Source organism: Onychostruthus taczanowskii, unplaced genomic scaffold (genome assembly GCF_017590055.1).
Source record: "Onychostruthus taczanowskii isolate IOZ18803 unplaced genomic scaffold, ASM1759005v1 scaffold140, whole genome shotgun sequence".
Taxonomy (NCBI): Eukaryota; Metazoa; Chordata; class Aves; order Passeriformes; family Passeridae; genus Onychostruthus; species Onychostruthus taczanowskii.
This window is the reverse complement of record NW_024498574.1, coordinates 611960-629783: the sequence shown is the minus strand read 5'-3', so window position 1 is coordinate 629783 and position 17824 is coordinate 611960. Positions and strand designations below refer to the sequence as shown.

Genomic DNA, 17824 nt, shown 5'->3' with positions numbered 1-17824 from the left:
TCCTCCTTGAATATACTCTGAAATTTAGAACACCACAGGCAGCCTTTTCTCACTAGAATCCCAGAAAAAGACAGGCCCATCTATAACACCACTGTACCCTCAGAGAAAACCTACACCCTTTCTACAGAGTAATTGTTTCAACAGAAATACCTCTGTCACTCCTGGAGGGCTGCAGCCTGCTACCAACAGGGTGTCAGATCATATTCTGACTACTGTCACTGTTGTTTTATATTACTGCATTTTTATTTTTATTTTTCCTAATAAAAAACCTGTTATTCCTACTCCCATATCTTTACCTAAGAACCTCATAATTTCATAAGTATAATAATTCAGAGGGAGGGGGTTTACATTTTCCATTTCAAGAGAAGCTCCTGCCTTCCTTAGCAGGCACCTGTCTTTTCAAACCAAGACATGAGCAAAGCTTTACAAGCTCGTGTCCACCTGTGAAGCAGGTGTGAAGAAATGTTTGTGAAGAAAGATCACATCTGAACCAAGTACAACACTCTTATGGAACAGACAGGAGTGCTGAGCTGGGGCAGGGTGTTTAGTACATAATAAACCTACTAGAAACTTTTGCCTCTGCAAGTCTACCAAGAAAAGAAGAAAAACAAAAAAAATAATATTTTTCACTGTTGTCAGTAGATAAGGTGGAATTTAACACAAAATTGATATTTTGTTGACTAAAAGAATGTTTTTTACATATTAAGCTTTGAAAGAAGAACTTCCATAGAGCACAACCATACAGGAAAATAAAACTAGAAATATTATTCTAGCAGTTGCAACACTTAGTCATAGCCACAAAAGTGAAACAATCCCCCACAAATTAAAAGGCACGGACTATAGAAACACCCATGCTCACTAGCCAGCTCTTGTGTTACTGCCTCAAGAAAGAAGAATGTCTGAATCTTGCAACCAGCAACACTAAATACTTACCATGGAACAGATCTTAAAAGCCACAGGCGAAACAAAACATAATAAAAATGGGTTTTAAGTAATTCCTCTAATTTCATAAACTTGGCCAAAAAAAAAAAAAAAGAACAAAAAAAAGGAAAGAATATCTGGAATGTGTTGAGCTACCTCTTACAGCTGTCACATATGAAGCAAGCAGCCTCAGAGCAAAGGCAACTTATGCTGAGGTATATAAGAGACTCAGAATATTAAAGCAGGACAGACAATCTTAAAATCCTTATTTTAGCCTTTGGTATGGCCAGGCAAAGTATTTCTGTAAAAAGAAGATGACTCAAATTTGGCCTTTAAACTGAATGGACTTTAAGTCTCCTTGGGTTTGATAGCTTAAATTCATGGGCACTCTACAACAGATAGATCAACCGATACAAAACAAAAAAGAGCAAGAAAGAAAGAATCACCCGATCTAGAAGCACTAAAAACTATTGCAATTATTCATCATATAGGCTGTAAAGGATAATACGAATCCATCAAAAGCTACGAACATCATCAGCCAAGCCATCAAGAAACTCATTTCACATGAACTTTGACTTGAGAAGGGATGACCACTGATGAGTCTCAAAACCTCAAAAACTTATGTGCAACGCACAGAAACTAGATTTACAATTACAAAAAGTCACATGATCACCAGATTTGCATTAGTCCCTGTTATCCAGAAAAAAATGGCCTAAAACTGTCCATGTTAGCAAAAAAAGTAGCAACATTTGTGCATGAACACAGTATCTTCTGTATTACTTTTAAAAGTAAGAGGAAGTCAGTGAAGTTATGCAAACAGCGTCAAAAATCTAAAAGCACATTGGCTTTCATTATTCATTTGGTGGCTTACATTCAAAACTCATTTATCTATATGCTTATGGAAGTCCTCCAAAGAATTTCATGTGGACCTGAATTAGAATCAGATAATCAACCATTTACTTAACAGAGCTGAAATTTCCAAAATGTCTATGAAAAATATTTTTCAATAAAATGCTGAGATGGCAGAAGTCTCTAATCTTAGTATCTTCTCACATATTTAAAAATGCTTTCTTATCTGAAGCTGTCATTAGCATATTTAGTTAAATGTGCACACAGGTATTGCAGTATGCAGTGGAATCCTTATATGAGAGATATGCAATAATGTTAACATTAAAATATTTTTTCTTGATTCATCTGACTGTATCCAGGTATCTTCTAATACTGAAAGTAATATGATAAATAATGCAGAGTCTATGCTACTGTTTTAAGTTCCTCTGCGCTACTGACTCACTGATACCATGGCGATAACAGTACTTCCGATATTCACGGAAGTGATAAGGAAAAAGAAAATACTGAGGGACACAACAAATACTAAGTGTACATACATGAGTGTCTTAGTCAGTTTTGAGGCTGATTAGTAATAACAACTTGTTTAAACCTCTGTTCTGTCCCACAAAGAGTACCAAAAATAGCACAACAAGGTTATTCTGATTAAGACAAGACAAATTAATGACAAGTAAGTGTTAATCCACTTCAAGCTGCATGTTAAATTCAAAAGTAAGCTCAACTGCAAAGGAAAAAAGAGCACTATTTTTAGCAAACCTTGAAGAAATGGTGTTCTGCAGCCTTAAGCTAAACTGTGTAAACAAACAGTTTCGTTTGAAGTGGTTTTCAAGTTTTTTTTATGACAAATTAAACTGTGTCAGGGCAGGTGAGACTGATGTGACTCACTCAAAACCTGAACAGTTTTGTGGGCAGGTGAGACTGATGTGACTCACCCTTAACTGTAGCCAAGCAGCTGCTTGGAACATGTTTGCACGACTCAAAAAACCATAGCGTCATAATCTGTGACTGACCTGTGGTTTTTCTTTGATAAGCAGAAACAGATCTCCATAATATTTAAGTACCAGCTGACTCTGGGCTGTCTGATGAGTTCATATAACAGTAATGTCTCTGAACAGCTTTCCAAATGTTAAGACTATGTACTGCTCTGGGGCAACATGGTGAGATTTTTCTCATGATGCATTTTTCTAGTTTTATTTTGTACTGTGGTCTTTGTACCACAAAACTATTATACAATCTCAAATTGTTCTTCATCTGCCTCAGAAGTATGTGAATGTATGAAAGAAAATACACCACTAGACGATTTGAATTTTAAGATTACAAACCCTAAATATTGTCTAAATATTTTTAGACATTCTTAAGAAAACTGAAATATGACAGTGAATGCTTTTTCTGGGAAAAGTCATTTTTGCAGAGGAAGGCAGTGCCACAAATCATTGCTGCTAGACTTGAGCAGACCCCCAGGTGTGAAGAGAAGCCTCTGGAGTGAATCCTAAGTGCCCAGGAGGGCTCACCAGCAATCACATTATGGAACAGAGATGGACTTGATCCTCTCTGTGCCCACTGAAGATGTGCCTTTATCTCCATGTCTCCCAGCCCATGTTTATCTAATATGCTCCTAATAATCCCATGCGGTGGGGACTTAACAACCTCCCCATGCACCTCTGTCAGTTCTTCCCTGGCCTTACTGGAAGCATAGCATTCCTCAGATTTTTTCCACAGCAGCTGAGGCTGCTCTTGTTCCTTATGCCTTGCTTAGGACTACATCTTACTCTTAGCAATATCCTTCATTTACCTGGGGATAAGAAACCACTTAACAATTTTTTTCAACTTTTATGCTATAGATTTCTAATCCCTCCCCTTAATCTCCTGCAGACTGTCTCTGACAGGCCTTCATAAACAACTCAACTTTCCAACCCTAGCAAGTCCTGACTCTGCTTTGCATTCTACAGCTGGAAAGCAGAAGGTGGCTCTCAGCCTTTAGAATCACCAGGAATCACAGCCTAGATAAAACACAATTTTTTGCCAACTAAATTAATTTAAATTAAAAACAACATGAAAGAACAAACCCTATGGTAACAGAAGGTCACAGCTTGCTCTTGTACATGACTTGAGCTCCTGTTGGTGTCTTGAGAAGGCAGCGGGAACCACAGCTATTTTCACCTGTGCTAGGTTTTACTTCATTCTAAAAGGATGTTTCAAGAAAAGCTCTTCCAGGAAAGCAGCCCTTAGAAACAGGATAGTTTGTGTTGGAAAAGGACTTGAAAAATCATCTAGTTCAACTAACTAATTTGGATTTGTTAAAAGTGTACCTAGCTGCAAATAACTCTAGAAGGGCTTCTAGGAATTCCCAGCTGATGGAGGCCACACAAACAGAAATGCTGTAATACAAGAGAGTGAGCACGCAAAAGGAAGAGGGATTTTAAACAGACCATGACTCAACTACTGCTTATCACAGGAAGGTCGTCCCTATACGAGCTTTTGAAGAAGATAAGCAAGGTAGAGTAAGATAGACTGGCAAGCAAAAATCTCCTGAGGTTTACTAGGACTAAACCAGACCAAAGAACCCTGGATTCTATGTCTTTGGCACAAAAACAACCAGACAGAAACAGTGCAAATGGCTTCAGAACATTGCTCCAAAAGCTTCAGAGCAGTTGTAGTGCTCCATTGCTGGTTCCGTATTTACTGCTTAGCAATTGTAGTGCTCCTTTGCTGGCTCTGTGTTTACTACTTGCATTTCAGGGACTTGTCACAGTTGTTTCACACTAACTTGTAAGACAAAAATTGATAATAATCTGAACCTTTTGAAAGAAGAAGATGCTTCTTTTTTTAGGTGCTGCTGACACCTTACAAATTCTCTGACGCTTTTCTGACAGGAAATAGTCTCTGTTACATTTCAGAGATAAATACATTCCCAATGTACTTATTGAAAAATTTGCCTTTCTGCAATTCATAATCTTCTTCTGCTCCTTTCAGCATAAATTCCCATATTTATTTAAAAGTAAGTAGAAAAAAGTCACAGACATCAAACTGTAGTTCATTTCATGCAGGTCACAGATGTGCTGTCGTCAGCCCTGTGTGGAAGGCTTTCACAAACAGGTTTGTACCATGTCAACCACATCCCTACTTTCTGAAACTATAGCCTTCATTACAAATGAAGTCTCCTTATTTCTATAAGCATAAGGAAAACCTTCACATTGCCACAGAGTGTAGAAAGGACATAAGACATAAAACCTTAGCAGATCGTGGACTCCTCTTCATGACTGAAATAACTCAGATAGAAAAGGGAGCCAGGAAAGCAGTCTTCTTCCCTTTGTCACAGGAATTATCAATTCTTCTTCAAAGAAGTTGCCAGCAATGAGAAGTTAACATCAGTTGCAAAAATCAGTCTCCCACTAAACCAGTCATTGCAAAGGCAACACATTTCACACTGTCCCAAGTAATTAGTAATAACCAAAATTTTCATCTTAATCACAGAAAGTCTAGCTCTTTCTTAAGCCTGCTTAGTATCTCCAAAAGGCTGCTGCCTTCCCAAGAGGGTTGCTACACCCCACAGACTGCCTTCTCTGGCTGTAAAGTTCTAGAACACCAGAAACCCACTGGAAGCCTTCCATCCTTCCGTGGGGTCCTGATAAAGAAGATTTACCACTCACTGACTTCTATCTGAGCCTGGCTTTGCCAAGAATTCCTAAGGCCTTTGAGGCTGATAGACACATCACTAACTTGAGCAAAAATAAAATCGCCAGAGATGATGCCCACTAAGTCAACAAAGCAATAGCAAAGCATAATATTCTAAATCAAGATTTGACACATCACTGACCAATAGTCCTTGCACATAGCAAAAAAAATACTTTCTACATTTGAAAATTGCTAATGTGGGTGGCAAGCTGAAGTAGAACACAAAAACACCTGTCATTTATGGGTAACTCTAAGTTTTATGAAATATTTTTATGATGCACACTAATGACTTCACAAATTATTTCTCCACTACTTAGAAATGATAACGTTTTTATACATGACTCAACAGGCACTAGTTTGTTTTTTGTTTCTCTCTTACTGTTACTTCCTATGGTCACACCACAAGACTACCAATCACTCTACATGTTAACTGCTGCAATTATAGACAATGAATCATCTTCATAGTCTACACAGTGCATGTAACATATTATGGAGGGCTAAGCAGTTAGTTAAACCACAAGAATACTGTACGACTTTGATAGACACTTTTAAGTTAGTCCTGATAGGTGTGTAAGTGTAAAACTACAGCTAAAATGCTTCTTACTGTTGTAACATGGAAGAAAGGTGTATAGCAAACCACCTGAAAAAGTGAGAGAATGTACATAATTTAGTCAACATCAGACTGAAAGACATCATAAGGGGTTGCATGCAGCTTCCTCAGTGAAAAGCCTCCTGGATATCCCTCCCTCACCACTAACACCATAACTGAATGTGCTACGTATGTCAGCAAAGAGGATTTCTGGAAAGATGTCTGGCGGATAGCACTGACTCCTTTTGTAGAGTTCATGTCAACTTTTGGCCCTAAGTCACATTAATCTAAAATCTAAAATAATTTTCTGGTTCACACCTACTCTCTGCCCCAGAGTTCATTAAGGTAGCCATTTCCTCAGAAAACAAGACTGGCAATGTGGACTTCTAAATAATCTCAGCTTTATGCCCTCTATGGTACTGAAAATCTTTGAAAATCTTTGAAAATCTTACAATGGAAGAATTACGGTGGAACCTCTACTTCTAGTACTTAAGCCAGTGCACAAGATACACTGTTTTCTTCACTATACTAATGAGACAAAAAAGACCCCCTTCCCTGCACAATATTTTTAAAAATCCCACATATAAAAGTGGTTCTTAGGTACACAATAGTGATTTATTAAATAAGAGATTTCCCTCTGCGGAAACAATAAAGAAAAAAGTTATTTTGAAACTCATTAATCTAGCAGATTGAAATGACACACATGTATTAACAGGATGAAAAAATACTAAAGCATTCTCTACTGTTTCACCTCTTTGTCTGAATAATATATTTTGCATTTGGAACAGGTGGGAAATTGGCAAAACACAAGCTTAATTTTCTCTCTTGATTTTAATCAAAAAGTTATTGTAATATTTTTTCTTGTTTGTTGTTTGGCTTGAGCAGCAAAGCGTATTGGTTTTTAAATGATACTCAAATTTTCAGTAAAATGACTGCGAATAATTGTCTCTACTTATAGTCACTCAATCATTTCCAAATCAGCTTACTTCACAAGTAAAAAAAGCTGTTTTCTCCCAACTTTTGGACCCATAACTTATGATACATACCTTTCTGAGCTACCTTTCTCTTCTGCATGCTGTAGAATTAGGGACATAAAATAGCAGTCATTAAAAAATCCCTAAATTTCTCCTTCAGAGAAGCCATGCTTTTATACATGGAAACAATGCCTGGTTAAGGGCATTGTTTAATTTAAAAAAAATTAAAAATAAAAAATTTTCAAAGTAGAAAGGGAAATCACATAGAAACCACATTTTAATTAGAACACATTACTATTCAAAATCTTAATATTCAGAAATCAGGTCTAATCTGCTATGTGATTGTTGTTAAAAATAGTTACTTTCCTTCATTTTTCATATAATGTGACGCTCCTAGATCTCCACACTGCCAATCCACACTCCATATGCCTCTCTCATGGGCCATCTTCCTGATGAAGATGGGGAAGATACGACACCACACACTCAGAGGCATCTTGCTACACTCTGTGGCCCCAAGGTGACTGTAGAGACACATCAGAACTATAACACAGTTCAACTCTGCTAGTGGGTTACCCCCTCAGCATAAGTCTAAGGCTCTTTTTAGCCTGGCATCAAGAGAGGAAACTGCTTAAGACACAGCTATGGTCAGTGTCTGACCCTGTGATGTGGACCAGCCACAGCCTCAAGTGGATTCACAACACTTGATGGCCCAGCTATTGACTCCCAGCTGTTTCCCTAAGCTGCCTCTCCAGTCAAGGGAGGAAAACTGGTATGCTTAGGATACTTTCATCTGTTCTATACCAAACCTTTAGGATGAGAGAAAATCAGGTCCTAAAAGCACCAGTTTCTCACCACTGACTGTGGAAGAGTTCTGGACAACCAGCTTAAATATGGACATGAATAATAGAGATCGATTGCACAGGTCTTAGAGTCACAGCCAGATGAAAACATTTTATTAATTCTTATGAAGGATGACTTTACTTTGAAGCCCAATGTCATGCAGTTGCATTTAACACTGAAATCTAAATAGATACAGTGTAAAAACATCCACCTCAAATGTAAATCAAATCACTGTTTTATAGACCAAAGGAATTATAAAGCAATATGAATGAAAATAATCATAGACAAGGTGAAATGAATTGCTTTTTTATTTATGAAACTCACCTTATTTCCACTACCAAAGAAGAATTGATTTTCCAACCTTCTGCAGCATGTTGGAAAATTGAGGAGCCACCCTTTCGAATTATCTTGTTGGAGCTATTGATCATTGATCTACTCAAACTCAGTACACCATCTCTGCAATGCAATATAGAAAACACACAATTACGTCAAGGTTAACGCCAGTTTAAGTAATTTATATCCCAAGCACCAGCGATATATCCTTTTATTCACAACAAAAATAAGCAACTATCCCTTAGCTTTCTAAAGAAAATAAACTGTAACAGAAAAAAATCTATGACACAGCCATCTGTAATAGCTGAATATGCGAATTAAGAGTTTAAATTTGTTTACATTTGTAATGGAATAGACATTACAAGAACTACAATAAACTCCAAATTGTGAATCTGGACAAAACTTCATTATGATTGTGAGGCAGATTCTGCACTTCTAGGTTCCAAGTTTCTAGTACTAAACTAAGAATCAAGTGCTTCATTTCAAGCCTTTGCCCAGTTCATAATCTGCAATACTGGTTTAACAAATATCTTTGGCCTCCTGCTTAAAAACGCTAAAGATTTTTAAGTAAGGAATTCTGGAGCTTAATTGTATACAAAATACAAAATTTTACTAACACATCATGAAACTGTTGCATGCACACGTCCAAAACATTCCAATTGTCTTATCCTGTCCATCTATCTTATAACTGTAACTATTTGGCAAGGCAACGTTAAAAAATAAATACATAAGCTTTGGGTGATTACCACTGAACATCTGGTGAGCTAGCACAAGTTGCAGTGATATTAGCCAATAGGATAACATAAATGGGACAGAGAAGTCCAAACACTACAAGCACAACTTAAGGTGTTATGACAAAAAATATTTTTTATCTCCACATCTTTCCATTATCATCCATAGTGTGTCATCCATAGTCTTTTAGATGCCAGAGCAATGTTGAGGTGAGTTCAAACATGGCTGTTAATCACAAATATACCAAAGCTGTTGGATGTAAAAGTCCACCACAAAAAATGTCTTGTAACTCAGGTGTGCACAGGACAATAATATACAGAAATCTGTTTTGTCTGTTGAATAAACATGCTCTGAAATACTGCCAATAACAATAACTTTACTTGGAAACAGAATATCTCACCACAGCCCTTCAATGAACAAAATGGTAAAGATGTGAGATTGAAAGCTTTCCAGAATTGCTGACTTTTGTTTTTCTGTGGCTGTAAGCTTTGATAACAATGACATCAATGCCCTTAGTAAGAAACACAGCAACATTACTTGGAATATTATTGTAATAATATTGTAAGGATTATTTACAATAATACTTAGTAAATTATACAAAAGACTAATCCCAAGCTAACCTGCAACAGGACATTAATTAAGTTAAATTAACAAAACTGGTAATATGTATAATTTCTAAAATGTGCTGTCACTGCAAAAGCTCCTATAACTAACAAACCATTACCATCCTCTTCACCAAAACCATCCTGCATTACTTGCAGCTCCCCTTCTCCCTCACCTTCACATGTCAACACCCTGGAGCCCAGACATCACACTGATGCAGAGGTAAGGCTGCCATCTACCAAAAAGCTACAACTTTAGGTTCATGACCTGTATGCAAATTACCCAAATCCTGCTGACTTGAAGGCACGGGAAGATGCTGCAGAAATCCCTAAATCCAATAACCAGAATCCAATAATACCTTTTGCTATATTAATTTTTTTTATTCTCCAAAACTTTTCCAAAATCATTGTAATAATATTAATTACATATATATTCCTGCATGCATTTTCTACATCCATAGAGTGCATGCATCTAAAGGAAAATGACCAAATTACATCCAGGTAAAGCCCTCAGTCTAAGGATACTTCAGAGATGTCTCTAGTTTATTCTAGGTTAAATATCATTTAGTACACACTTGAACAGTGAACAAGTGACAAAACTTAGCAACAAAATGCATTGCCCACACTTAAACCATAGCACTTGAAATGTGGTTGATGTCCATAGTCACATTACACAACTGCAGTGAGTTACACAAGATTGTACATCGAAAAAATGTTAAATTATGTTCTTATGAAAGAAGGTCTCAGGCACTTTGTGTTAAAGTTATTACTATGAACACAAAAGTCCTCATTTAGATGCTCCTCTCTCTTTTATTAGATTAATTTTCACTTAAAGCAATATTAAATAAACTAATACATAAAAATCAAAACTTTCTCCAGGTAATTCTTCATTGTGTAAATAAGTGAAAGAAATGTGGATTATTTTGTATCTTCTAGAATCATTGCAAATCCTCTCTGATTTAACTGAAAGAGCTGCCATACTGTGGCAGTAACTCACAGCTGACCGCGTCAGCCTTCACTTTGGATTACTTTCCCTTGGTGACCAATCAGACCTATATAACAAGACTCTCTTCTCATGAAGATAGTTCATTAAATAAAGTAACAGACTTGGAGTGTATTCCTTATCAGGAGAAGATGACACTGCCTAAGCAACACTACTCTGCCCATAGCATGCACGTTTCATTACTTGCTTAACCTTTAAAGGGACATTACTGTCTATTTGAATTAGTGTGTGCTAGCACATTTCTCTATGAAAGTGCACAGCTGGTTTAGAGTTTCTCATATAATTTGGAACTGTATATAGTCAGTCCATTTTGGATTGTCTGGTGCCACTAATAACCATAAAATGGGCCACCTCCTACATTCATAACTTCTGAAAGTAAAACAACCCGTGGAAAACTGACTTTGCTTGCCCACATGACCAGTCAAAAATAACCCAACGACCCAAACACCTAATTCAGGAGAAAGGTAAGTGTAACATCAATAGGGGCAGCAGTTATGAGCAATACATTTTTAGGCTATTTTTTCTACTACATAGAGTAATGAATGGGATGGCAGGCTGTGAAGAGAAAAAATATTTCAGCAGTGGAAGTGAGTGGTACCATACAGCACAAGAAGTCTCCCTGATAAAGAAATAGAGATACTACAAATGACTAGTCAGAAGTATATTGCAGCTGTATTTTAAAAAGTTTGTTAGGAACATACATATAACTAAACACACTTGCTTCCTTCCATTTAATATTAAAACAACAGCTCATTTTAGTAAGGTTTTAAGTTGTGTCAAACAATGTGCAGTAAACAGAAGGCAGTTTTTTTCTTTCCAAACTTATATACACTGATTTCTGAATAATTTCATCAGTTCCTTCTAGTCTGAGAGGAAGGACCACATACTAAGAAACAGGGGTATCAATGACAATTTTACCTCACATGTTCATTTTCACGTCTGTTTTTACACAGCTGTAACTCCAAATTTTAAACTTCTGTACATCTCCTAAGAATATAGATAGCTTTGTGGTAGAAACTGGTTTACACCCAGGCTGAACAAGAGGAAGAGATACCAGCAGGTTGTGAAAATCTTGGAAAACAAAGGAAGCAAGTATTGCACGCAGAGGTGAGAACAGCCCCTGTCCTCAGCATGTGCCGAGGCCACAGCTGCCCAGCCGTGCTCAGCTGCTTGTGTCCCCCTCACCAGACTGCCTGAGAAAGAGAGACATGCTTTCTGTCTTTAACTCCGGGGCCCAAGTAGCCTCTAATTTACTCAGCTTCCTCTAGTCCTGTACGGGTACTTCAAATACCCTTATGCTTCCTCCTTAAATTAAGGCAAGGGCTTTACACAAGACAAAAATCTGCTGTGAAAGAATTCTACCCACAGTCGACATGCACAAGCAAACAGAAAGCGAGTTCCTACTTAGCTTTTATCCATTACATTGAAAGACCAAAAAATTTATGCATTGCTCCAGGGAAATCAAAATCTTATACACCTCCATGGGAAAACCAGCTTGGCTGAAAACCCAGCCAGCTGAAAAACCAGCTGAAAACTTCAGAGAACAGCTGCAAGTTGAGAGAAAAATGAGGAACACAGGTATTCACGTACATAAAGAGAAAGCTGAAGTGCAAAGATAAAAATGGCAAGGAACTCTCTGCCTTTCGTTTTGAGTCAACCACAGGCAGCAAAGGGAGAGTATCTAATAGATGGTCTCAGCGAGGGACTAGACTTTTCGGTGGAGGAAGCTCGAGAGCTAACGGGGATGACCCATACTTCCGTTAGAGCAAGAATCCTTAAGAAAAAGCCAAGTTAAGCAAAGCTTCCAGGCAAACATCAAAGACGGAAGCAGGCGTTCACCTGCATCTCAGCACGCTTGCCTGCGAAAGGCAAGGAACCGAGGCACAACGCGCTCCAGCGACTGCCGCCGCCCCCTCGGGCCGTCCCGGCCTCCGGGGCAACCGCGGACAGGTGAAACTTCCCAGGAGCGCCCTGTTACGGCGGCTGAGAGGCAACTTCAGAAGCAGGGCAGTTCCCGTCCTTTCCCGTTTACTCATACCCACCCTGAGGCCGCCGAGCCCCGGCAGCAAGCCCCGCTCGCCAGTCGTTCCGCAGCGGCATCCGGGCCCGCCGGCAGCGTCGGCCAGCCAGAGCGCCGAGCTGCGCTGCCATCGCCGGCTGCGGGTCACAGCCCGAGCAGCGCCGGAGCACCTGACAACCCACACGGCCAGCCGCCCCCTCGGACCGCCCTCCCGTCGCGGCGCCCCGCAGTTACCCGGCGAGAGCTGCCTCCTGACGCTCCTCCGTCCATGTTACTTCCTTCGTCTTATAGAAGATGAGGAGGAGACTTACGGTGCACACAGTCCACCTCTTCCTGACGGAACGCATGTCTTCTGCGAAACGCGGGCCCCCTCCCCCTTTTCCTTTGTTTATCAGGGGTGTGCTGGAACAGCTGCACACGCGGCACGAATTATTAAAACACGGCGATGTAATTTTTGGTTTTTTTTTTTTCCCCCGAAATAATGACACAAGATAAAATAAAACCAGGCAGGAGCAGAGGCTGGAGGTTCTTTGGCGTTTAGTTTGTCTCTTTCGCCCTGCCAGGCAGCTAGGCTTGCAAGCGGTGACTCGCTCGCCTCGGCCGGGGAGACGAATCCGCGGTCTCGCCTCGGCCGGAGAGACGAATCCGCGGCGTCGCTGTGCGTTAGGTGACCAGGGCCCAGCCAGGGAGCGCCCCGGCGTTCCCTTCAGGGTCCAGATCCCCTGCGGCGCCGCTCGGCCGAAGGTGCGGCCAGTACCGCCCTCGTCGGGGCGGGGATGGGGGCGGGCGAAGGTGGGGCCTTGGCGTGGGGAGGAGGGCGGAAGGACGCGGCCGGGGCGAGAGTTAATCCTAATGTGGGGGGGGGGCGTGGGGGGCGTGTACTCGTCCTCTGGGTCGCGTATGTTTTGCCTGTGTCGCCAGTTGGGCGTTTGGAAGTGAGAGCGAAGGGCTGTCAGTTCTGTGCCGCAGAAAAGGAACATTACTTCAGAGAAGGATGAGGGGTTCTGGTCATTTATTATTTTTTTTCCCCCTCGCTCCCGCTATGGTTGATTGTGGCTTGAACAAGGCACTGGAGGTTTTTCCCGGTCTTGCTGTCTCAAAGCCGCAGGAGGAGGCGGGAATGCGGAAGGGAAGCGACGTGACCCCCGCACAGACCCGCCTGGAGTCCGGCCAAATCCACCGCCCATGTCGCACTGCTCAGGGTCTTGTTTCGTCCGCACCGTCTCAACATGGCCGTTATTTCGTTATTTTCCTTATTTCTGCTGATACAGTTTCTCTGAAATGCACAAAAAAACAAACAAACAAACAAACAAAAAAACTCCCAAAAAACAAAAAGAAAACAAAACAAACAAAAAAAGGACAAACCACGAAACCCCAAAACGGAACAAAAAACCCCAAACCTTTGAGATGCAACATGCAACATGAAATGCAGCATGAAAATTAAATTACTGGCTAAATCCGCTTTTCTCAGCATTGTTTTGCCTTTTTCAAAGTGAGTGAACTGCCTTGGAGCTATGCTGATTCTGTGTGACAGGGATCTGCCCACAGCCCTGAAGTTTGCTTTTACGGAACAAGCAAGACCAATATGACATTAATCCCACGGGGATCCAGGAAGGGTTTGTGGTAAATCTAGTGTGACTACTCTTTATTAGCTTAGATTACAAGCAAGAGCTCACGGGATGACAGAGCCTTCCCTGGGTCTATTTGGTCTGGTATCTTGTATCCAGATCTGATCTGTAACAAACATTTCACAGGAGGATGCAAAAAAATTTGTAAGTAAGTACAGATTTTTCCTTTCCAGGAGAGTACTCTCTTGCAGGCATGAGGAGTGAAGGAAGGTTAGAGCAGTTGTTGAGAATCTTAAGGCTGCTAATAGTTGTTATGTTGGAAAAACCAGTTGCGTGTAGTAAAAAACTTTTAATTCAGTCTCAGTGGAATGGAATGGAAATTGCAGTTTCCTTCCACACAAGCCAGATCAAGCTGCATTTTCTGTGCTCTTCTCTGCTGTGGCTCTGATAACTTAGTCTCAGAAAGTGGTCTCTCTATGGCATCAGCAGCAAAAGGAGAAAAACTCATTCTATCTGTGAGAATGAATTTCAAATTTCCCATTGTATAATACCTGATATTCTTTTCTAAAAAAATAAAAAGTTGATTTAATGCAAAACCCTTCTTAATACCTTTATAAAAACTATATCACATGTTCAGCCTAAAAGTCAGGATTCTGTCAATTCTGTTGAATATCTGTGATAATTTTTAATACCTTATATAATTTTTGTATATTAGATTATTTTTGTATTTAGATGGACTAATTAAAAGTAGGTGTTGAAAATGTGTATCGAGGATCCCGAATTCACATGTCTTCAGAGGTGGTTTTACTCGGTTCCATCCTCAACTGCCAAAGGCAGCTTATGATACAGTTAGCCACAGCAGCTCCTTGGTTTCATGCCAGGCCACATGTAGGTTCAGAAGAAAACAGTGTTGCCTCCATGTTCTTCTCCTCTACCTACTGCTGCACTTCTTCCTCCCTGAAGGTTAAAACCCAGCTCCCCTGCTGTTCATTAGTTCATGAGAACTAATCCTCACCCCACACAAGAAATCCCTGCCTGCATCTCAGACACTTGAGAACTGACAGTGATGTTCCTGCCGTGCCCAGCAGTGCCTTTTTCTCTCCCTGCCCAGTCTGGTTGCAACCAGTCTGACTGAAACTGACCAAAAAAGTTCAGTCTCCTAACCATCAAAAGGATTTTTCCAGTTACTACAATGTAAAACTGTCAGTTCATACTTGGGTAAAATATGGAGAAAACCACTTCTCAACAAAAGCACAATGCACATAACAACCTGTGGCATCTTCCTGAAAATTTCAGCTGTTCCCATGCCTGTTATTCTACTACCATGAAAATATGCTTTTGGGTCAGAAAAGGACTGTGGCATCCTGAGAAGTAAACCATCTCATCCCCTACAGTGATTCACTGTCTTCACCCTGTGTCTGTGCCATTGAAAGTTCCGATGTTATCTATGTAACAGGGACCCAGAGTCTCAGAAGCTGCTTAAAAGTGGATCCAAAGCAAGTTTCCAATTTGTTCACTCCTCTTCCAAATCACTCCTGAGCTTTCATTCTGAAATAGACTTACAGCTCTGACTACAGTGAGGAGGACTCCTCTCTTAGCTGTTCTGCCCTTCCTTAGGTTTCCCTCCTGGTATAGTTTTATTCTCTACTGTATTCTCAAGTAACAGGCAGACATAAATGATACATATATGTATAGCACATAGGTAATATAATTCAGCCAGATGTTACATTTCATTTACAATGATAAAATTAATTTTTTACAGAAAATGACTTTACTGTGCAGAGTTTAAATACTCATATTTAGTATTTCACCAGTTCTTTTCTCTTTCTTTAATGTGCCATCTACAGCAGTTCATACCTCTAACAAGCTAGCTAAATTATGCCTTGAAATTATTTCCTCTTTCTCATACATCCTAATGATATTTAAATAATTAATCAATTTAATTATTTGAATAGCATTTATATCAAATAGTATGGTTTATTTTACATTAATTAGAGGCATGGTTTAGCTCTGTGAACCAGAAACATGTTCAGTAAATCCTATTTCATGGCATCTGGTGATAAAAGTAGAATTTCTTTCACTAAGACTACTGGAGGAGCAAAAATGTGAATAATACAAATAATCATGCATTTAAGCATTTCAAATTTCAGAGTGCTAATTAGTTTCTGTGACAAAGAGTTCTTGAAGAACAATATTTCATGCTGAAGATGGTGGCTAGAAACATGAAATATTTATGTTTATTAATGCGTATTACCATATAAAGTCCCTTTTTCATTAAGAATATTTCAGGTTTTATGTGGGCCAGAAATCTCTTCTGAATTAATTTAGCCTGTTTTATCACTGAGGATAAAGAAACACTAGAAGAGATTTGCTGGGGAAGCTGTAGCATTTAAATCCGTAGTTGTCTTTAGGACCAAGTTACACAAATCTGGATTTTTAACTCAAGGTGGAAGGATGAATGAGGTAAGTTTGTCAGGTACCCTCTAAGTATTTTTTTAGCATATAATTTTAATGTCAATCTATCAAATTACAGTGAATACAGATTTCTGATTGCTATATAGTAACTTTCAGCAAAATACACAGCATTGTGGAAAGGTAATATGTTTGTACATGCTTTTGTTTCAGGACCAGGCAAGGCTGATGAGGCATTCTTGCATATGCTTAATAACATTAATACTGATTTAATCCTATGGAATGTATTTAATAGTATTAACCATTCAGAATTTTTTAAAAAAAAACACAGCTAAAACAATGAATTTGTAAGTACTACTGCTACTTCAATCTGTTGTCATTGCTTACTTCAATATCCTTCAATATTTTTATTGATAGTTCAAGCAAAAGCACGAGACATCCCAATAGTTGCTTATGACTAAACCTACAGAATTGCTCATACAGCCTAAATTTGAATATTTTCTATGCTTCTGATTGTCATAATCTATCACACTTTCATCAAAATGTATACCTCTTGAAATATTATCTCTTCCTCTTGTAGCAGAAGTCTACATTTTTAGCATTACTAGCATTAAAAATAGCAGTACATCAATTACTTCATAATTATAGTGCAACAGCTTTTCCATAGGGAGCAGAATAAAAGATAATGCACTAAGCTGCGTTTTTGCATAGTTATTATACCATATAGGACTCAAGGTTTGGGTTGGTGGATATTAAATTTCTCATGATGTTCAGAGTCCAGAAAGGGAGCAAGAACCTACTTAAATGTGTCTTAGGTTACAGTGTAAGATGTAACCAAAAGTGTGTATTCTACTACTGTCTTCACAAGATGTTAAAACAGGTGGGGCAGCTCTTTATCCCCACCATGAGACCTGAAAACTCAGTCCAGAGGGCTATCTCTGCAAATGGGCCATCAAGGTCTCACAGAATGACTCATAAAATTACACCATCCCATGGTGAGATGCTCCGCCCAGGGGGAGGAACCAAACAGTCCTACCTGTATGTAATGTGAGGATTAGAACACCAGAGCAGCACCGCTGGATTCCCACAGGAAAAGAGCATCATTACCACCACTGGAGCTCCAGAGAAGGACCAGGCTTTACTACAGGATCCCTGCTTCTACAGAAAAACATCCATCACTCAACCTGACTACAGCCACCATTTAATTGGACTTCTCCCACCACCTTAACCAACAGGGTGTCAGGTTGTATTCTGACTATCAAGTTAAGCGAGTGTTTCTGTACTATTGTCTTCATTTAAATTTTCCTAT

At 39.4% G+C, this 17824-nt stretch overlaps 1 protein-coding gene across 3 annotated transcripts in view; it reads right to left on the bottom strand.

The window, feature by feature from the left end:
- ST8SIA4 (ST8 alpha-N-acetyl-neuraminide alpha-2,8-sialyltransferase 4) overlaps positions 1 to 13289 on the bottom strand; it is a 71242-nt gene extending 57953 nt beyond the window's left edge. For all 3 annotated transcript variants that reach the window (XR_005952165.1, XM_041398127.1, XM_041398128.1), the window contains exons 1-2: positions 12770 to 13289; positions 8170 to 8301 (exon numbers count right to left, since the gene is read on the bottom strand). Coding sequence is in view for 2 of the 3 variants with exons in the window: in XM_041398127.1 (XP_041254061.1) it covers positions 8170 to 8301; positions 12770 to 12882 (245 nt within the window). In the remaining variant the exon portion in view is untranslated. The remainder of the gene's footprint in view (positions 1 to 8169; positions 8302 to 12769) is intronic.
- Positions 13290 to 17824: the final 4535 nt, after the last annotated feature.